This window comes from Erythrolamprus reginae, chromosome 4, assembly GCF_031021105.1.
Source record: "Erythrolamprus reginae isolate rEryReg1 chromosome 4, rEryReg1.hap1, whole genome shotgun sequence".
Classification (NCBI taxonomy): Eukaryota; Metazoa; Chordata; class Lepidosauria; order Squamata; family Dipsadidae; genus Erythrolamprus; species Erythrolamprus reginae.
In genome coordinates, this window is record NC_091953.1 from 82,945,216 (window position 1) to 82,968,299 (window position 23,084).

At 41.8% G+C, this 23,084-nt stretch overlaps 1 protein-coding gene across 3 annotated transcripts in view; it reads left to right on the forward strand.

Annotated features, from left to right (window-relative positions):
- Window positions 1-21,145, forward strand: part of CLTRN (collectrin, amino acid transport regulator) — a 37,449-nt gene extending 16,304 nt beyond the window's left edge. For all 3 annotated transcript variants that reach the window (XM_070750650.1, XM_070750649.1, XM_070750651.1), the window contains 3 exons: window positions 10,824-10,940; window positions 16,580-16,774; window positions 20,725-21,145. In XM_070750650.1, the coding sequence (XP_070606751.1) occupies window positions 10,824-10,940; window positions 16,580-16,774; window positions 20,725-20,875 (463 nt within the window). In that variant the 3' untranslated portion in view covers window positions 20,876-21,145. The remainder of the gene's footprint in view (window positions 1-10,823; window positions 10,941-16,579; window positions 16,775-20,724) is intronic.
- The last annotated feature ends 1,939 nt before the right edge of the window (window positions 21,146-23,084 follow it).

Genomic DNA, 23,084 nt, shown 5'->3' on the forward strand with positions numbered 1-23,084 from the left:
CTGTCACTCGGCGAAGCCTCTGGACTGGCACAGGAGTTCATGGCCACCGTGACAGCCATGGACCTGACTCAAGTAGCACAGGGTCCGACTCATGAGGGAGGACATGCACCCGACATGGTATTCCTCTCTGAGCAGTTGAGTAATGGTCTGAGACTAAGGGGCTTAGAAGCATTGCCTTTGTCATGGTCGGACCATTTTCTACTACGGCTTCACTTCCTGGCTCCAATCCTTCCCTGCAGGAAGGCGGAACCAATTAAGTTGTTCCGCCCCAGATGCCTGATGGACCCAGAGGGCTTTCAGAAGGCGCTTGGGGTTATTCCAGATGCACTCATCCACAGTTTGGTGGAGTCTCTTGCGGAGGCCTGGAACAAGGCTGCAGCGGAGGCTCTTGATCGGATTGCGCCGTTGCGACCTCTCCATGGTGCTAGACCCCGTAGAGCTCCATGGTTCAACGAGGAGCTCCGGGAGTTGAAACGCCAGAAGATACGTCTAGAGAAGTGATGGAGGAAGAGTAAGTCTGAATCCGATCGAACACTTGTAAGAGCTTTTATTAAGACTTACAAAGTGGCGCTCAAGGTGGCAAGATGCGCGTATCATGCCGCCTTGATTGCATCAGCGGAATCCCGCCCGGCCGCTCTGTTTAGGGTGACCCGCTCCCTTCTTAACCACGGGGGAGTTGGGGAGCCCTTACATAGTAGTGCCGAGGATTTTAACACGTTTTTCGCTGATAAAATCGCTCGGATCCGGGCGGACCTCGACTCTAATTGGATAACAGAGTCGACTAATAGTGAGTCAGTCGAGGTGACTGGGGCCCATACTTGTCCAGCTGTCTGGGAAGAGTTTGATCTGGTGACACCTGATGAAGTGGACAAGGCCATTGGAACTGTGAGTTCCGCCACCTGCTTACTGGATCTGTGTCCCTCCTGGCTGGTTTCGGCCAGCAGAGAGGTGACATGGAGCTGGGTCCAGGAGATTGTCAACGCTTCCTTGGGGAGGGGGTTCTTTCCAACACCCTATAAGGAGTCGCTTGTGCACCCCCTCCTCAAGAAGCCTTCCCCGGACCCAGCCGTACTTAATAACTATCGTCCAGTCTCCAACCTTCCCTTTATGGGGCAGGTTGTTGAGAAGGTGGTGGCGCTCCAGCGGTCCTTGGAAGAAGCCGATTATCTAGGTCCCCAGCAGTCGGGTTTCAGGCCCGGTTACAGCATGGAAACTGCTTTGGTCACGTTGATGGATGATCTCTGGAGGACCTGAGACAGGGGTTTATCCTCTGTCCTGGTGCTTCTTGACCTCTCAGCGGCTTTCGATACCATCGACCATGGTATCCTTCTGCGCCGGCTGGAGGGGTTGGGAGTGGGAGGCACTGTTCTTCAGTGGTTCTCCTCCTACCTCTCCGGTCGGTCGCAGTCAGTGTTAGTGTGGGGTCAGAGGTCGACCCCGAGGTCTGTCCCTTGTGGGGTGCCTCAGGGGTCGGTCCTCTCCCCCCTGCTATTCAATATCTACATGAAACCACTGGGTGAGATCATCCAAGGGCATGGGGTGAGGTATCATCAGTACGCTGATGATACCCAGCTTTACATCTCCACCCCATGTCCAATCAACAAAGCAGTGGAAGTGATGTGCCGGTGTCTAGAGGCTGTTGGAGCCTAGATGGGTGTCAATAGACTCAAACTCAACCCTGATAAGATGGAGTGGCTGTGGTTTTTGCCTCCCAAGGACAATTCCATCTGTCCGTCCATCACTGTGGGGAGGGGGAATTATTGACCCCCTCGGAGAGGGTCCACAACTTAGGCGTCCTCCTCGATCCACAGCTCACATTAGAGAAACATCTTTCAGCTGTGGCAAGGGGGGCGTTTGCCCAGGTTCGCCTGGTGCACCAGTTGCGGCTCTATTTGGACCGGGAGTCACTGCTCACAGTCACTCATGCCCTCACCACCTCAAGGTTCAACTACTGTAACACTCTCTACATGGGGCTACCTTTGAAAAGTGTTCGGAAACTTCAGATCGTGCAGAATGCAGCTGCGAGAGCAGTCATGGGCTTCCCAAGGTATGCCCATGTTACACCAACACTCCGCAGTCTGCATTGGTTGCCGATCAATTTCCGGTCACAATTCAAAATGTTGGTTATAACCTATAAAGCCCTTCATGGCATCAGGCCAGAATATCTCCGAGACCGCCTTCTGCTGCATGAATCCCTGTGACCGATTAGGTCCCACGGAGTGGGCTTTCTCTGGGTCCCGTCAACTAAACAATGTCGTTTGGCAGGCCCCAGGGGAAGAGCCTTCTCTGTGGCGGCTCCGACTCTCTGGAACCAGCTCCCCCCAGAGATTAGAACTGTCCCCACCCTCCTTGCCTTTTGTAAACTCCTCAAAACCCACCTTTGTCATCAGGCATGGGGGAACCGAGATATCTCCCCCGGACCTATACAATTTATGTATGGTATGTTTGTATGTATGTCTGCTTAATAATGGGGTTTTAAAAATATTTTAAATTGTAAATTATTAGATTTGTTATGAACTGTTTTATTGTGTTGTGAGCTGCCCCGAGTCTACGGAGAGGGGCGGCATACAAATCTAATAAATAATAATAATAAATAATTATGGTTGTAAGTTTCTGTAGGTTACCAAGGATTGGAATAGCTGAGAGACAACATACTTTTCTTTTTTCCAGCTGTTTCTATCCTGCATCTCTGCAACATTATTTGATTTGATACTATTCCTTCTGCATAAGTTTTTGGATAAGTGTGTACAGTATATTTATAAATAATATATGTGGATTTTCATCCAACATGGCTATATCATATTAAATCCCTAAATGCAATAGGGATGCAATAGTTACTCTCATAATTAGTTGATTGTAATTAATATTTTCCAAAGTAATGTCTCAAATTTCCCAAATAAGCAGTGATTTCATAATATGTGATCTTAATATTTTCATAGAATTTAGCATAGAAGATTTTTGCTATAGGTCTGAAGATAAAGATCAATCTGGATTACATTACAAATGCAAAGCAACCTTTTGCATCAATATGATAAATTCTTAATATAGAATGAATATAAGTTATGTGGATATAAATTTAATCCTAATCTTGTATGGATACAAAATTAATCTTAATCTTATATTTTATGTTAATTAAATTTCTATTAACAAGCTTAAACTATCAGAGTGACAATTGACTTTATCTCTGCTTAGAGATAAATTTATGGTATATATTTGGAACTCAGACAAGCATCATAATTACTGAAGACTTTATTATTAAATACGAATGTATCTGCCTTTAGACTATGTCCTTTATGAATATCATGTGTGTGTTCATCTATGTATGTAAGTGTACGTATATGTGGTCTATATAATTACAGTATATACACGGGCACACATTTTTTTAAAAAAATGGAAAACCGATTGAAACCATTTGTTTTGCTGGTAAACAACCAGAAGATGTCACTAAGGAGCAGCATATACTCTTGTATATTAGAGGTAATTACTGATAGCCCTCAATTTATGACTGCAATGAACCCAAAATTTCTGTTGCTAAGACAGACATTTGTTAAGTGAGTTTTGCCCTACTTTACAACCTTTCTTATAATAGTTGTTAAATGAATTACTAGAATTGTTCAGTTAGTCACAAGGTTGTTAAGTAGTGATACGCGAGAGAAGGCTTTGCACATGTGTCCAGAGTAGACGCTCCCACGGAACGCTCTCCAGATGTGATTAGAGAAAACAAATCTTAATCCTCAACAGCCCTCTCAAGCTAAGTGAAAGCGAATTAAGAGGTAGAGAACTTGAAAGAGACTTGGAAAACCTGCTTGGATCAGCTAAAAAGAGGAGTTATAGACCAGAACTTCACTGTTAAAAAAGTGAGTAAAACGACAAAGGGAAATGGCGACTATCCCAGATCTAGGGGGGAAAATGGATACACTCCTCCAGGCATTTGCAAACATAGGACAACAACTTAAAGAAATGCAACTAGCCATGAAAGAAATGACAAATGGCATGAATGAACTGAAAGTTCAATCCAAAGATCAGGAGATAAGGATCTTGAGACTGGAGGCTGATAGGAAAAAACAAGAGCAGCGTATAAACAACCTAGAGGACCGGCAGAGGAGATCAAACTTACGATTGAGGGGTTTTAAGCAGGATTTTGGTGAAAATAAGAAATTAATCCAATTGATTTACCAATGGTTCCTGGAAAGTAAAATTACAGTGGACTTGGATGAAATTGAAAGTGTCCATTGGGTTTACGGTCCTCGGAATTCAGCCAGCCAAAAAGATATTGTGATAAGATTTGCCTTGGAGCAGAGAGCTGTGGAAGTTTTTACACAGCTCAAACAGACTCCAAATCTCCATTACAAAGGCGCTCCTATCCGTTTCTTGAAAGATCTGTCTGCTCAGACGCTGCTGGCAAGAAATCAGATGAGACCAGCGACGAATATGCTCCATCAGAATAATCTGCGTTACACATGGAAATTTCCAGCCACGATCCTGATCTTCAAAGATGCCAAGACTTATTTTGCGAGTTCCCTGGAAGACGGAATGCGAATGCTTCGACAGCTGGGAATAAATCCGGATATAAATCAGCACGCAATGTCAACAAAGGACACAATTAGAGCCGAAGGGGGAGAAGCAATGGGAGAAGCGATTCCTCTGTTATCTACAGGAGATCCCAGCAGCCAAGAGAAGGAGGAAAGAATCATCGCATTAGAAAAGGAACTAGCTTTACTCCGAGAGAAGGGAAAGGAGGAGGGGCGCGTTACGCGCCAAAAGAAGAAATAAGAAATAAGTACTGTATTGTATAACTGGTGTTGTTGTTCCCAGCTGATTAACTTTTTGGGTATTCTTTTCCCTTCAATATTTAAAGGAAGGAATAGGGGGGGGGGGGTTTGAGGGTTACTATTTGACTCTTAAAGGAGTATTTTTGTTAGAGCGTACTAGAGGGATAGCAAAGCCATGGGTGCCTCTCGGAGCCAATGGAGATTTCTTCCATTGATTCCCCCCTGGGGGAATGTTGAGGGAGGGGCACTTGGGTGGGGGTTTAAGATTACAAATGAAGAATCTTCCAATATGCTTTGCTTTACAGAGGAGAGAAACATAACTAAAAGGAATGGGTGAAAAAGTTTTGATGTCATTAAATGTGAACGGATTGTCGTCACAGATTAAACGTTATAGAATCATGAAACTGGCTAGGGATAAAAAAGTAGACTTTCTATTTTTATCAGAAACACATAAAGGGAGAAAAAGAGATGATAAATTAACGAACTGTAAGGATTGGGGAGGGATATATGAGTCCAGGAGCAATAATAATAAAAGTAAAGGAGTGGCAATATTAATAAATAAAAGAGTTCCCTTTGAATTGACCCAGACTAAAAGGGACAAGGAGGGAAGGATGTTATTTGTTAAAGGAAAAATGAATAATAAGGTAATAACATTAGCGGTAATTTATGCCCCAATGTAAACACAAAGCAATTCATATTAAATACAAAGCGTAAATTGAATAACTTTGCAGAAGGTACAGTGATTTTGGCAGGCGATTTCAATATTGAACTGATAGCAGGGAAACAGGGAAAAAATAATTTGCCTTTAAATAAATTAGGTATGATGGATCTTCATGCCGATGCGACAAATAGAGCCACGTTTTATTCAGCTAGGCATAATAAGTTTAGCTGCATCGACTATATATTAATGAACAAAACCGGAAATACATATCTTAAAAGAGCTGAAACTGAAAGCATTTGGTTATTAGACCATGCCCCATTATTAGCAGTAATTGTATTTGACTCAAACAATAAACAAAAAATATGGAGATACAATCCTCTTGTATTATTTTACTGAAAGAGTAGTAGATCCTTGGAACAAACTTCCAGCAGACGTGGTAGATAAATCCACAGTAACTGAATTTAAACATGCCTGGGATAAACATATATCCATCCTAAGATAAAATACAGAAAATAGTATAAGGGCAGACTAGATGGACCATGGGGTCTTTTTCTGCCGTCAGACTTCTATGTTTCTATGTTTCTATGTGTCAAGAAGAGAAGAAAATAAATTGAAACTCCAAAAAGAATTGATTGAATATTTTAAAATAAATGATACGGGAAATATGAAGCAATCAATAATTTGGGATGCACATAAGGCCTTTATGAGAGGGAATTGTATCAGTACCGAAATTTATATTTAAAAAAATGTGAGACAGAAAGGAAAAATTAATTAAAGATATTGAGTTAACTCAAGAAAGATTGAAAATTACAAGAAATAGGGAGTGGAATAATTTACTAAAAAACAAAACAAAACTGAGACTTATGGATCAACAAATATGGAATAATATGAGATTGATTGTAAAGCAGAAAATGTTGGGATGGGGCAATAAATCAATGAAACAAATGGCAAATTATTAAAAAGAAAGAAAAGAAAAATCTTGTATAGTTGCATTAAGGGACAAAAAAGGTGTTATAAAACGTAGTAACGATGAATTGCAAAAAATAATGAAAGAGTTTTATGAAGAGTTATATAAAAAAGATCAGATTATTCTGCAAAAGATAGAGACTAAGGAGAAACTAACTGATGAAGACAAACAAATGTTAAACGGGACAATAACAAATGATGAAATTATTAGAGTTGTTAATGGATTGAAACCTGCCAAAGCTCCAGGCCCAGACGGACTTACGGGGGAATACTATAAGACTTTTGTGACTCAATTATTACCTCATTTGGGGAAACTATTTAATAACATACTTCAAACCTTTAATATTCCACAGTCATGGAAGACATCCGAGATCATCACTATTCCAAAACCAGATCGTGATTTGTTAGACCCGGGATTCTATCGCCCCATCAGTTTACTAAACCAGGACTATAAAATATTTATGAAAATTATAGCAAATAGGATAGAGAGTATCTTACCAAAAATAATTGGTGAAGACCAATATGGATTTGTTAAAGGAAGAAAGATTCACGAACCAATTAGAAATGTTGTTAATGTGTTACACCATGCTACCACTACCAAAAAGAAATCATGTGTCTTGAAGTTAGATGTGTACAAAGCATTCGATAAAGTTAATCATAATTACCTGTTTCAACTTTGTAAGGAATTAAATATCGGAGAAAATTTCTGTCAAATTATAAAAGAAATCTATAAGGATAATATGGCCTATATTAGGGTAAATGGAAATAGAACAGAGAAAATCAATATCCAAAATGGAACTAAGCAGGGGTGTCCACTTTCCCCCATCTTGTTTGCAATGGCAATTGAGGTTCTAGCAAATAAAATTAGAAATGATAAGGATTGGAAGGGTTACCGAATTGGGAAACTCGAATTGAAATTAAATCTTTTTGCAGACGATGCCATAATATTGTCTGAAACCCCCATTGAAATGATGCGAAAATTAATGGTGGTACTTCAGGAATTTAAAGACCAATCAGGTCTCTCAATTAATATTGAGAAATCAGAAATATTCTGTTTGAACACAGGTCCCAAAGAGAAAATCGAGATACGAAAAATTTCAGGATTGAAATTAGGATGCAAAAAAATGAAATATTTAGGAATTTGGTTATTTAAAAATCCAAACAAAATTGCTGAGGCAAATTACAATTTAATATGGAAAAAAATGCAAAAGCAAATTAAAAAGTGGAAAGATAAAAGTTTGAGAAAAATGGCCAAAATAAGAGCTGTTAAAATGATGATTATTCCAAAAATGATGTACTTATTCCAAGTTTTACCAGGTACCTTCCCAGGAGTAAAACTAAGAGAATGGGACAATAAAATGAACTATTAGATTGAAGGAAATAAAAAACCTAGAACAAGGAAACGATGGCTGATTGCCAGAGAAAAAGATGGAGGATGGGGGTACCCAAATTTAGAATTATATAGAGATGCATTTCAAATAGAAAGATTAATGGAATTGCAATTATTGACAGAAAAGAAGTGGGTGAAACTTGAAAAGGAAATTAACAATGTTAAAAACAAAGAGATTTTATTTAAAAAATGGAGCAAAATTGAAATCAATAGATTAGCCGATCCTTTGAAAGCAGCTGTAGATATTTGGTCAAAATGGCAAGGGAAATTAGCAAATAGGAACTCAAAATTATCAACGTTGCATGTTTTGAACATAGATAATGACGTTAATCTAGATAGAGTTATAAAGGAATTAAATGATAAAGGCATAATGAGAATAGAACAATTATAAGAAACAGATGGAAGCGTTAACAGAACTCGCCTCGAATGGTGGTTGGGCCAACAAAAATGGTTGCAGATTAATGCAATATGCAAATATTTGAATAAAACTGAGATTAAAGAAGCATTTTTGAGAGAAGAAAACTGTCTAGAGAAAATACTGAAAGAAAAGATTAATGATTCAAAAGGACAGGCTAGTAAGATTTATAGCATGTTATTACAAGTGGAAGAGGAAGTGATTAAAGGCCTAACAAGATACTGGCAAAACAAATTACAGATCAATGAAAACGAGATGGAAGAAGTAGTAGAAAATATATATAAGATAAAGAACACAAGAATTAGAGAGATGAGAAGGAAAATTTTACATAAATGGTACTTCACGCCTGTAAAACTAGCACACTTCCAGAGGAAAGGAAAAGGAAACTGTTGGCATGGTTGCCAAATAAAAGGAGTTTTTATGCATGTGCTCTGGGAATGTGTTGAAGTTCAAAAATTTTGGAAGGAAGTACGGAATGAAATTAGCAATATGCTAAACATTAATTGGATAATCACAAAAGAATTAGCAACACTAGTTAAACATGGGGAATTACGAGAATTTAGAGAAATCAAAACAGCAGCTTTGGAAAGTGCACAAGCAGTAGTGGTATTAGGGTGGAAGGACAGCAATAAACGGACAATCCAGAATTGGTACTGGTACATGGTGGACCACATTCACTTCGAAATTACGGAATCAAGATTAATTAACTGTGATGAAAATAAATTGGAGAAGCTGATGGCACGATGGAATAAGGTGAAAGATTATATCTTACATAGAATATATGCCGACAATGTGAAAAATAAACTCCAATCACTCTTTGTATGTAAAGAAATGTAAACCGGAGCCAAGGAAGAAATTGAAATTTACTGTAAATAACTGAACCCCCTAAATGGTGGAGGGGTTATTGGTGTTTGGCACTTTTTCTTTAAGATTTTTGTTTGTTTGTTGTGATAGAATTTAATTAAAAAAATTATTTTTTAAAAAAAAGTAGTGATAGGCGAACCCAACGGTGTTCGGGTTCAGCAAGTTTGGGCGAATTTCATGCAAAGTTCAGCCGAACCTGAACCCGAACTCCGAACACTCCGTGACGTCAAAGCTCTGCCCCCGGAATCCCATCGTTTTTTATTTTTACAGATTTTTTATTTTTATTTATTTTTATTTTTACGAAAAAGGACACCACAGCGGCAGCGCAAGTAAAGGGAGGTCCCTTCACGTGAAAATATTTTTTATTTTTGCGTGAAAGGACGCCCCAGCTGCGCCGCAAGCAAAAGGAGCTGGGGAATCCCACGAAGGGATTCTGGGGGCAGAGCTTTGACGTCACATATACTGGCAGGTTGCTAAGCACACCAAGGTGATCACTTCCTGGATTCCATCCTTCCTTCATTATTCTAGTGTCACGCCCGGAATCCAGGAAGTGATCACCTTGGCATTCTTAGCAACCTGCCGGTATATGTGACATCAAAGCTCTGTCCCCGGAATCCCTTCGTGGGATTCTCCAGCTCCTTTTGCTTGCGGCGTGGCTGGGGCGTCCTTTCACGTAAAAATAAAAAAAATATTTTCACGTGAAGGGACCTCCCTTTGCTTGCGGCGCCGTGGCGGCGTCCTTTTTCGTCCTTTTGTGCCTCCCGACCGGCCGACAGCTCCCCGGTGTTTGCCTTCCTCCACTGTCACCAGCGCCCGGCTCCTCCTCCTCTTCTCAGTAGATGACAGCTGGGCAGCGGCACTTTGCGGTGCTTGGCACGAACGCCGAACCGGAACACATTTTTTAAAAAAAAATCGTTTTCGAATTCGGCATGTTGAACACTGCAAAGTTCGGTATGAACCCTAACTATGCAAGTTCGGTTCACCCAACACTATTGTTAAGTGAATCTGGTTTCCCTATTGACTTTGATTGTCAGAAGGTCGCAAAAGGGGTCACATAACCCCAAAACACTGCTTCTATGTCATAAATATGAGCTGGTTGCCAAGCAGCTGAATTTTGATCAAATGACCATGGGGATGTTGCAAGAGTCGCAAATGTAAAAAATTGTCATGTCACATTTTTAAGGGCATTATAACTTTGAATACTTGCTAAATGAACTATTGTAAGTCAAGGACTTACCTATACTCTTTAAACAAGAACCATGCCATGAATGGAACAAGGTGTGATGAACATATGATATCAGTCCCATTAATCTGCATCAACTGAGACTCCTATCCAATATAATTAATGTAAATCTTGACATCTTAGTCACATGTTCTAGCCTTGATCATATACCTTATGGAAAAAAATAGAAGTATTTTAGCACTAGAAAGAAAAAGAAATTTCAGATAATTCACCTGGGGAAGAGCTGAGTCTACTGGCTCATCCACCCATGTCACTGGATGCTCAGTCTTTTTCATTCTGAACATGCTTTATAGTTATATGGACTTCAGTTCCTCAAATTGCTCACCCAGAATGGCCAGTGCTAAGGATCGTGTAAAAGCTGGGGCAGGTAATAAAAAATAAAACGCTCTCTCTAAAGCTTGTACTTTGAAAGTGAGATCATAATATTACATCTATAATTCACAGCCTGATGATTGTCTTGAGAGTCTGTGGGAAGACTTGTCATATTAATGTTGTTTGTTTTTAATTCTCAGAATTTCTAATGTATTGCTGTGCAATATTACCAGTCGGATATCATTTTGGTTTGTAATCACAAATTCATCCACAAATATAACAACTATTCCCAGGAATGACGTGGAAGCTGCCATAAGGTAACATATCAGGCATATATGTTATATATTTCTAAAACTTTATTTAAAACAAATGTATTTATTTTTGTTAGGAACATTGGCATATTTTCTTCAGTCTGAAAATGCTCAGAGCCGCACTGAGGTTTGTCATAGTCCTGGGTTATACTAAGCCATGCTGCCAAAACTACTTACTGTATTTTTTTGAGTATAAGAGGCTGAAAATTTGGGTGTGTCTTATACTCCGAATGTAGCTTTTTCCAAAGCTTTTTTTTCAATCCTAACTAGGTGCTAATGATGTTCCCAGCTCTTACCAGCTTGCAAGCTCTTTCACTGTTACTCTCTGTGAAGAATGTTTCCAAACCCTAAGCCTTTGCAGGGTTTTTTTCCATTGTTCTACTTGCTCTGAATGTTTCTTTCCAGCCCTAATGAGGTACTAACGATGTTCCCAGCTGTTATCGGCTTGCAAGCTCTTTCATTATTACTCTCCCCAAATAAGGGTTTTTTCAAAGCCCTAACCAGTGGTTAAAATAATGTGCTGAAGCTGACCAGACTAAGCATGCTAGCCAGATGAATATTTGGTAGGCAGATTTTCCTCCCCCAAGACTAAGGTGCATCTTATACTCCAAAAAAATATGGTAAGTTCCAATAAGTACACATTATGGCTGAACAAGATTAGAATCCAGGTCAGCAGAGGGGGCTCCATTTCTTGGCCCTGGGTCTCTCACTCTTCCCCAGTTCAGTCATTCCAACCCCATTCACTCAATCCAATCCATCCACATCATCACTCATACGTACAAGCACACACACCAAGGACAAAAAATATAAATATCGAGCTCAGCAGACAGTTAATGCAGGACATGCAAGGAAATGCAGGGAAAGCATGGAAGACATATATATTACTCCCCCCCCCCCAAATCAGCATGGGTTTGTCCTTTTGGGAGAGGAAGGTTTTCTCCACCTTCAAGATTTTCTGTAGCTGTTTGTCATTTCCCCCCACAATGATGTTGGTCCCAAAATTCTCCGCAACATAGTAACAGGTCTCAGAGGAGTTGGTGGTGTAGAAGCCAACGGCAACCCTCCCCCCCCCCCAGCAGTGATGGCACTGATGTTGGCCAGCAATCACCCCAACAAATTGAGGGGTGATTGCTGGCCTTTGCTTGAGGAAACCGTTTCTTTGAGGCTTGTTGATGACCAGGAGCAGCTTGAACCTTTGGGCTGTCCCTGACATTTTGGCTGCCAGTTGATGTTGGTTAGAGAATCCGCTCAATGTTGGTTAGCGAGTCCAGGATCAGGGCACATATCTTGGCACCGTTCAGCTGCACAGGAATGGACAGTGGTTGTAGCAGCTCTTTGGAGTCCTTGGCACTGGGGCCAATGCCCAAAAAAGTAAGAGTCATCAGGATGCACAGCCATTGCTCAACCGGCATTTGCAGCTCCAGCAAGCCCTAGGAACAGTCATGTGGATAAACAAAAAAACCAAATGTAATTAGTCCCAATAGACATGGTTCTGGCCTAGAAATCCAAAATGCTTGCTGTATCCTAAAAGGAAATGCCAACTGTGACAACTGGCCATTCCCAACCCCTACTGTTTATTTCCTGGGGTGGAGGTGGTAGATAGTGTCTACATCTGCTTTTCCTTGACAGCCATCTTGTTTTCCTTTGCTCTCCTTTCCTTTCTTCTCTGCGGCATACATGCATCTGGGTTGGCCCCATCAGTTCCTCCTCTTCACTCAGCTCAGGCTCTGAAAACAGCAGCCTCTCCACCTGGGGGAGAGCAGAAGGCTCTGCCTCTATTTCTGGTACTAATTTCCTTATCATAGCCTTCCAAAGGCTGCGAAGCCGGCCCAGCTCTTCCTCAATCTCCTCTTCATCTGACTCTGCTGTTAGCTCTGCTGGCAGCTGACTGGTCACAAAAGATAAATTCAAAGATGATGCAACAATGTACTGGTGGTTTTCTTTACAAGCTTCAAAAGTGAATTGCTATAATTTACATGTTTTAACTTGTTGAATGTAGACTTTTACAGATGATTTGTCTTTTAGAAATACAGTATTATTTGTTGAATAAACACGGACGCGGGAATGAAAGAGAATGCATTGTTTGGGAGAGATTAACTTTTAAGCTTATGAGAAGATTAGACTGTTTTAAACAGAAAAATTCAGAGGCAACTACAGTGCATTGGCTGGGGGAAGAGATTATTGACCTGTTGGTCCATGCAAAGAATAATGGAATGTACTTTACTTTTTCTGGCTGTGCTTTGAAGCATTCACTCTATGTAAGCAGATTTAATACAAATCTCTTTCAGAATCAATGGCACATTGTTCTAACAGCCTGGATTTAGCTTTTGTCCATCATTTGTAGACATTAGCTGTTCTTTTGAAACACCTATTGCTGTATTTAAAACTATACACAGATAGCCCTTGACTTATGACCATAATTGAGCCCAAAGTTGTGTTGCTAAGACAGATACATGAATTTTGCCCCATTTTATGACCTTTCTTGCTATAGTTGTTGTAAATCACTGCAGTTGTTATGTTAGTTATATAGTTGTTAAGTGAATCTGGTTTCACCATTGACTTTGCTTGTTGGAAGGTCACAAAAGGGAATCACATCATGCTGCAACCATCATAAATACGACTCAGTTGCCAAGTATCTGAATTTTGATCATATGACCATGGAAATGCTGCAATGGTCTTAAGCATGCAAAATTATCATAAGTGACTTTTCTGATTGCGGTTGTAACTTTGAATGGTCACTAAATGAACTATTGTAAGTTGAGGTGTACCTGTACCTTAGAAGTGAATAATAACTTATTAAAAGAAGTGTTTCAGATATGGAGAGAAAGGAAAGTGAAATTAATAAAATTCCAAAATATACCTGCCTCTAGTTTGACTCATCTTGAGGCAGACAAATTTCTGAATCTGTCTTATTATCCCATCTCCATCATAAAAGATTAATCAATAAGATGTTACATAATTAGCATATTGCTGTGTTAATCTAGTGTAGAGACTTCCTTCTGTCATAACTAAGCTGAACTACCGGAACCGTTTCAGTGGTTGGTATGGGAATTTATGACTAATGTATCTAAAGCAGGAGTATTTCTCATTTCTTCTACATTTCTAAGTATTGGTAATTCACTGTACAATTCATTCTAGGAAAAATATATTGTGTATGCACAGCCTTAAGACTAAATTCTATGAAACATTACAACTATGAATATAATGCAAGATTCAGAAGTGTTTCAGTGAGGAATTGTACTTAAGAGAAGGCTCTATCAATAAAATCAGCTAATATTAAAGTAGGCAACTTAATTTTCTATTGGATCTGTTGTACTAGAAAGTTAGAAATGAAATTCTTTGAGCATAGTTAACATGTGATATAATACTCTAGTGCTATGCTCCATTGCACTATTTCTAAAGTCTAATTTCTTTCCTGGAAAAGACAGGGTATTATGTATGCAAATTTATAAATACCTAATTGGTGAATAGGGTACATTTATTCCAGATTGGTAATGAATACAAAGTACAATTGTATGCAAACTTTTCTTGATCATATTGTATGCTTCAGGAAATCCCTAGGTAAATAGAAACTGCTACAAATTCTACTTGGAACAAATTTAAAGCAACTTCCAATAAATATTAAATATACATTCAAATTTTGCATATAAAAATTGAATGCATATGAAGTATTTGTTAGCATTTGCTTACAAAAACAGAATAAGAAAACAGTGTACAAGACAGATACAAAAGTTTCAATCAATATTCTGTAATACTTTCCTTGGCAGAAATAACAGCTTTTCAAATATTTATTATACCTAGCTACAGTTAGACCTTCTATTTTTGCTTTTGAATTCGCCTACCACCATTTCTTGTAGAAGTGTAGAACTGTAAATATTTTTAGATAACCTTGAATATACATTTGAGAAGATCCCACAGATTATCAATAATTTTAAAGTTTGGAAATTATGAAGCCATTTTTAAAACCTTTATCTTTCTTTCCTGTAAATATTTTATGATTGATTTGGAAGAATGTGTGAGACTACTGCCATGCTGAAATTTCTAACTTCTTTTCATGTTCAATTACAGGAATATACGCAAAGTCCGAAGGCATCATTTCCTTCTTTACAAACTCTAAAAATTGACTTCCCTTCCAAAATTACAAAGTTTTCTCCATTTTTTGTGCAATTAATACTAGTGATAGTGATAGTACTTAGTTACTGTATACAGTGATCCCCCGATCATTGCGAGGGTTCCGTTCCCGGACCCCCCGCAACGAGCGGGTTTTCGCGAAGTAGCGCTGCGGAAGTAAAAACACCATCTGCACATGCGCAGATGGTGTTTTTACTTCCTAGCAGCGAGGAGCCGAAGATTGGGGTTTCCCCGCCGCCCACGCGAACTCCTCGCTGCTGCCGCGCCCGCCGCTTGCCCGCCCTGAAAGGGAAAGCCCCCCCAGGCCGGCTCCGATCCCCCCAGGCCGGCTCCGATCCCCCAGGCTGGCTCCAATCATTTTAAAACAGGCGCGCCGCTTCGCCGCTGACTCCTGGCGAACTTCCCCGCTTTAGGAGTCAGCGGAGAAGCGGCGCGCCTGTTTTAAAAGATCGGAGCCGGCCTGGGGGGGCTTTCCAGCAACCCCCGAGCCCAGGTTGGGGGCTCGGGGTTGCTGGAAAGCCCCCCCAGGCCGGCTCCGATCGTTTTAAAACAGGCGCGCCGCTTCTCCGCTGACTCCTGGCGAACTTCCCCGCTTTAGGAGTCAGGAGAAGACCCAGGGAAGCCGCCCAGCAGCTGATCTGCCCGGCGCCATCTACACATGCATGCCCATAGAAAAAAGGGCACGCATGCGCAGATGGTGTTTTGACTTCCGGGTTGAAAAATCGCAAATTAGCCTGTTCGCAATGGTCGGGAACGCAATAACCGGGGGATCACTGTATACTGCTTCACAGTGCTATCCAGTGCCCTCTAAGTGGTTTACAAAGATAAGCATATTGCCCGAAACAATCTGGCTCCTCATTTTACTGACCTTGGAAGGAAGAAGGCTGAGTCAACCATGAGCCAGTCAGAATCAAACTAATGGCTGTCAGTAGAAATAGTCTGCAATATTGCATTCTAATCTCTGTGCCACCATGGCTCTTAAGCACAATTAAGGAAAATTGTACAAAATCACTCCTTAAAGCAAGATTTCATTAGTATTTTTCAGACTCAACTAGTTCAAATCCTGATTCCATAAATGAAATACTCTATTTGAACTCTTGTCTTTCTGATTTTAAATGTTTATGAGATCTAAAAAAGTGGAAATAACATATAGCTTCTTTATGGTGGAAAAATATTCTGATCTTTGAAGATTTAAACTCTGAACCAGCAATTTGAACTGATTCCAGAAAAAATAACTGAAAGCCCCCCAAATAATTTTAATATGAGAATTAATAATTTCTGTCAGAACACTTACAGTTTTTTATTACATCAGTTTATGTTTTGGGACCAACATTAAGGCAATATTACATAAAGTATACAATAATAATGAATTTTGGAAATGAAAATAATGATTATTGATCTTAAATCATTTTCTTCCTCAGTCATTTTACATGTTGAGCATAACAAGTTGTTATTTTTATTGACTACATTTGATTTGATTGATTATAAATATGCCAAACTAATTCTTTTTAAAGAATGAATCGAAATCGGATCAACAATGCCTTTTTATTAACTGATGACACTCTGCAGTTCTTGGAAATCTCATCAACTTTAGCTCCACCAGCTGAGCAATCTCTGTCCACTTGGCTGATTGCATTTGGGGTTATTCTTGGCATCGTTGTGACTGGAATTGTTTTAGCCGTATCTTTTGGGATTTATCACCGTAAAAGGTGAGCATTTTATTTGTCTTGCTTTGGGTCAGTCCCCAATCACAAATAGGAATGAACAATAATTTCCCTGATTGCTTCTTGATTTATTCCCCCCCTCCCCCCGCCCCCACTGTTTAATAAATGCAGGGTTAGGCTAACAGATGCCTCTTCTCTATGTAAATACTAACTGATTCATGGTATATTATCATCCTTTGTGCCAAACAGGCATCAAGGGAAGGCAAGCTAATAAGTAAAAGAGACAGGTGGTGCTTGTAATATCAATCTAGGGAAACACAAAGGTCTAATCAGAAGCCAAGGGAATGGGAGAAAGGGAAACACATGCAACAACACTGCCTGGTATGCATATAGAACTGAAAGGGTCAGAAGAAGCAATGCATATAAATCATTCTTATTTATTTATTTATAAAATTAATGTGCCACCTATCTCACGGATCACGCAACTCTGAGTACATAGTGAAGCTTCTTCACTTGGACATTCTGTGGGTAAATGATACATTTGCGTAGTTGCTACATTAGAGAATGAGCATCCACAATGCATTTATTTACATATTTATTTATTTACTGAACTTGTTATATAATGACCTTAGGTGAAACAAAACAATCAATACAAACCACTCTTTCCACTAGGTGCCAGGCCAGTACTGTCTTTCCCCCAAAATACGACTCAGTCTTATTTTCTTTTGAGATCCCAAATTAGCACCGGGTCTTATTTGGGAGGGATGTCTTACTCGCTTACCTTACGACTAGTGTTGGGCGAACAGAACTTGCAAAGTTTGGGTTTGTGCCGAACTTTGCAGTGTTTAGCATGCCGAACCCGAACAGCACGAAACACCACCGCCCGGGAGTGGGGAATCCCATCGTGGGACTTCCCACCTCCTTTTGCTTGCAGCGCTGCAAGCAAAAGGAGGTGGGAAATCCCACGAAGGGATTCCGGGGCTGGGGCTTTGACGTCACAGAGACTACTTCCTGGCCGGTCAAAACGGGGAGGAAGGCGTCTCCATGACATCAAAGCCCCACCCCCGGAATCCCTTCGTGGGATTTCCCACCTCCTTTTGCTTGCAGCACCACTGCGGCATCCTTTTCTGTAAAAATAAAAGGAAGCAAAAGGAGGTATGTAAATAATACATTTAAGTAGTTGCTACATTCGAGAATGAGCATGCACAATGCATTTATTTACCTATTTATTTATTTACTGAACTTCTTATATAATAACCTTAGGTAAAACAAAACAATCAATACAAAACACTCTTTCCACTAGGTGCCAGGCCAGTACTGTGTTTCCCCAAAAATATTGTTTATTTTTACAGAAAAGGACGCCGCAGCGGCTTGCTGCAAGCAAAAGTTTGGGTTTGGGTTTGGGTTTGGGTTCGGCTGACTCACCTGAACTTCCCGGCAAAGTTCGGGTGAGTTCGCCGAATCCGAACTCCGTTGGGTTCGCCCAACACTTCTTACGATTGCTGCAGCCAGGCCTCCCACACTGTGAGACCTGTTGCGCTACTATCTGACACAGTCAGATGCCACATGGCACATTGCACCGGTGCTACTGCTTGTGTCAGGAGGCTGCATGGCATGTTGAGCCATTGAGCATGTGAGAGATGGCACTGGCAGGATATGGCACATGGCATATTGATGCAAGCAGCAGTACTAGTGCAATGCACTATGTGGTGTCTAGGCATCAGAAGAGGCACCAACGTGATGCGCCCTGTGGTGTCTGGCCACAAGCAGTTGCAAGTGGTTGCAGAAGAATTCAGGCAGCAGTGTGACAGGTGTCGAGGCATGAGAGATCTGGCTGCAGCAGTCCTAAGGTAAGTGAGTATGGGATGCATGGGGCACCTCCACCCCCCACCCTGCCTTAGCTTGAATTATACACATGTTCCTTGTGCCACCTCGTATAACCAGACAGTGGGGAAGAATGGGTGGGGTCTTAACTAGGGCTTATATTGGGGGGTAGGGCTTATATTAGGTGCACATGTAAAAATCAAGCTACAGCTTCTTGGAATAGCTCTTATTTTCAGAGAAACAGAGTTTCTCAGTTCAGGTCTCCACGACCTTCTGGAGACATGCAAGAAAGGCTTTCAGCAGTGTGACTTTATAAAGCCTACCTTGCAATCAAGGTAATTTACTTTTAGCAAATGTCTTCATTCAAGAGTTCACATGATATTTACATTACAGTTTAAAATACTAAAGACATCTTAAAATATTAAAAACACCCAGATTAATATACATAGGAGTAAAATATTTGGCCGGTTAGCAACACAACCAGGATCAGGTCCTTGACACATTCATCACCCCAGACATAGGAAAAGAGCCAGGGATTTTTGGGGCCTTACAAAAGGCTAACTAACAGGGTTGGGATCAATCTAACCTCTGAAAGGAGGATGTTCCATACAGCAGGAGCCACTGTGGAAAAAGCCTGTCTTCTGATCACTGGCAGCCAACACTGTTTGATGGGATCTGCACCATTTTGCTCAATCTGGTTGGACTGGTAGAGACTCTTGGAAAAAGACAATCCCTCAGGTTATCAATTTCAGTAGTCAGTTGTTTAACACAGTAAATAAAGTGTTTCTGATGTGCCCCAATGTGGCAAAAGCAAAGGTGCCTCTTGAGGAAGAGGTTGCAACAAATAGTTTTATTACACGATAGACAATAATTATGTATAGCAATAAAGTTTTATGGCTGTTAATATTACTGATATGTAAATTCCAAGATTGTTACATTATGTATTATGGGTTGAAAATGTGCTATACTTAACCTTTGGATTCATTATCTCCTCTAAATTGCTGATGCTGTCTGTCAATGAATGAGTGGTGCTCAAGGTCAAAAACTGAAATACAGTGATCCCTCGATTATCGCGAGGGTTCCGTTCCAAGACCCCTCGCGATAATCGATTTTTCGCGATGTAGGGTTGCGGAAGTAAAAACACCATCTGCGCATGCACGCCCTTTTTTTCATGGCCGCGCATGCGCAGATGGTGGAGTTTGCGTGGCCGGCGGGAAAGACCCAGGGAAGGTTCCTTCGGCCGCCCAGCAGCTGATCTGCTCGGCAGCACAGTGAGGAGCCGAATCGGGGTTTTCCCTTTGCGTGGGCGGCGGGGAAACCCCGATCTTCGTCTGCTCGCTGCTGCTGCGGCCGCCCAGCAGCTGATCTGCTCGGCAGCGCAGCAGCAGTGAGCAGACGAAGATTGGGGTTTCCCCGCCGCCCACGCAAAGGGGAAACCCCGATTCGGCTCCTCGCTGCGCTGCCGAGCAGATCAGCTGCTGGGTGGCCGAAGGAACCTTCCCTGGGTCTTCCTTGCTGATGCCCCCGCTCGCCCGCCCGCCGCCCGCCCGCCGCCCGCCAGCAAGAGGGGGAGAGATAGAGAAAGAGAGAGAAGGAAAGAAAGAGATGAGAGAGGGAGGAAGCGAGTGTGAGAGAGGAAGAAGCAAGATAGAGAAAGAGAGAGAGAAAGAAAGATGAGAAAGGAAGGAAGAGAGTGACATCATCGGGTGGGAAAAATCGCGATATAGCGTTTCGCAAAGAATGAGATCGCGAAAATCGAGGGATCACTGTAGACCAGAAATTATTAATTTGCTCCTTCAGATATAGATTCACTAATATAATTATAGTTTAGGAAGACGTATCAAATAGTTGCAACCATTGGAATCATATTGAATTATTTTGGAGAAAATAAGATGGTACTGTCAGCTGTCTTCACTTTCTTTGAAGCTGGCTAGCAACTACCATAAGGTGGGGGTGAGGACATTTGGGAGGGGAAGAGTGCTGGGGAAATTGGAGACAGAGCAGACCAAAGAAGACTCCTCTACTTTAGCCCCAGCCCCTTTAAACACTACCCCAAAGTATATGGTAATGTTTATAGAAGGGTTAATTTATCTGCACAAAATTAAGACTGAAAGGATGTATGCTTTTCATATTTTACTGACAGTAACAATTTTATTCTCTCTCTTTTCCAGACATAAGAATGCTGAAGAAACAGAAGATTTAGATGATAAATATGAACCAGCCATAACAATGGAAAATAGAATTCCCTGTCATACTTTAGATTTAAAAGCTGGACAGATTAATGGGGTCTATGCAGATGACGATCGGTTTACGCCCTTATGAACATAAATGGATGCTCTTTCTCAGTCTCTTTCTGAGACTCTTGACCTCCTTTTATCTGGTTCTTACTGCTGATTATCAATAACAAGAAAATTATGTACTTTGCTTCTCTTTTGCCCTTGGGTGCATTTCTTTTGATAAGCATGCGTATATAGTGATAGACTTGAGTTTCTCATTCAAGGGAGTGTTCTTCATAAAAACATGTACATGTTTAATAAAATTTCCACTGTTAAGTGTTCTCTGGATGAATCAGTAATAATAAATAATATAATTTATTAGATTTGTATGCCGCCCCTCTCTGGAGACTTGGAAGACCATAAATTGGAATCACTCTATAATACAGTGATCCCCCGGGTATTGCGATCCAGATCATTGCGAAACGGCTATATGGCGATTTTTAAACCCGGAAGTACAAACACCATCTGCGCATGCGCGCCCTTTTTTTCTATGGGCACGCATGCGTAGATGGCGCCGGGCAGATCAGCTGCTGGGCGGCTTCCCTGGGTCTCCTCTTGCTGGCAGGAGGGCGAGAAGCCCCCCCCCAGCACCCGCTCACCCGCCGTTCGCCCGGCTCGCGCGCCGTTTGCCGCTCGCCCGCCCTTCGCCCGGCCACCCGCCGTTCGCTCGCTGCTCGCCCGCCGTTCGCCGCTCGCCCGCCCTTCGCCCGGCCACCCGCCTTTCGCTCGCTGCTCGCCCACCGTTCGCCGCTCGCCCGCCCTTCGCCCGGCCACCCACCGTTCGCTCGCTGCTCGCCCGCCGTTCGCCACTCGCCCGCCCTTCGCCCGGCCACCCGCCCTTCGCTCGCTGCTCGCCTGGCCACCCGGGTTCGTTTGGCGGCGACGTTTTAAAACAGCCGCGCGGCTTCCCAACTGAGTCCCGAAGCCAAACGCGGAAGTTCGCCTTTGACTTCGGGACTCAGTTGGGAAGCCGCGCGGCTGTTTTAAAACGTCGCCGCCGGCATGTCCCGAAGCCAAACGAACCCGGGTGGTCGGGCGAGCAGCGAGCGAACGGCGGGTGGCCGGGCGAAGGGCGGGCGCGCGGGCAGGCAGGCGGCGGACAAGCGGCGGGCGCGGCAGCAGCGAGGAGTTTGCGTGGGCGGCGGGGAAACCCCAATCTTCGGCTCCTCGCTGCTGCGGCGGAAGTAAAAACACCATCTGCGCATGCGCAGATGGTGTTTTTACTTCCGCAGCGCTACTTCGCTAAAACCCGATCATTGCTAGGGGTCCTGGAACGGAACCCTCGCAATGATCGGGGGATCACTGTATATAAACAGATATTTTTCTCTTGAGTTAAAATGGTATATGCAAGAAACACCCCTGATTTGGTGGTGGGGTGTGAATTCTTCTCTGGTGGTAGACACTACTCATAGAGCACCTGTTTTATGTTGTGTGTGTGTTCATATTTTTAAAAAATCAATAAAATATTTTAAAAAGCAGAGGTAGCTTGCAGTACTGCACTCTAACCACTTCACCACCGAGGCTCTGTATGATGATTGGGAGGAATTAGTGTGACTACATTTAAGAAAACTTTCTGGCATTAATATACGTACTGCCATAATGTACATTTCTACAATTCTTTGCTATTTCTATGGGTCAAATACACATGCACAGAAATACACAGCAAACAGTGTATATCATCTGTACTGTTTGCTGAGAGGCAGAAGCAGATTTTTTTTTCTTATTTTCCTCCCAAAAACTAACGTGTGTCTTATACTCTGATACGTCTTATATGCCAATGCGTCTTATACTCTGAAAAACACAGTATATATGTATTTAACAAATCAGTCGATCCTAAAGGGAATCAAGCCTGAGTGCTCTTTGGAAGGCCAGATACTGCAACTGAAGCTCAAATACTTTTGCCACCAAATGAGAAGAGAGGACTCCTTGGAAAAGACCTAATGTTGGGAAAGATCAAAAACAGAAGAAAGGGATGGCAGAGGTGGGCAAGATAGCTTCATCATGCAACAAACATGACTTTGGAAAAGCTCCAGGAGATACTGGAGGATGAGGGGACTGCGGTGCCATGGTCCATGGTGTTGCAAAGAATCAGACACAACTAAGCAATAGCACTTAAAGTTTATTAAGTTTTTTACAGTTCTCTATAATCGGTTTACAGCCTATTGCCCTGAACAATCCTCATTTGACCGACCTCGGAAGGATGGAAGCGGAGTCAACCTTGAGCTGGTCAGGATCGAACTGCTGGCAGTCAGCAG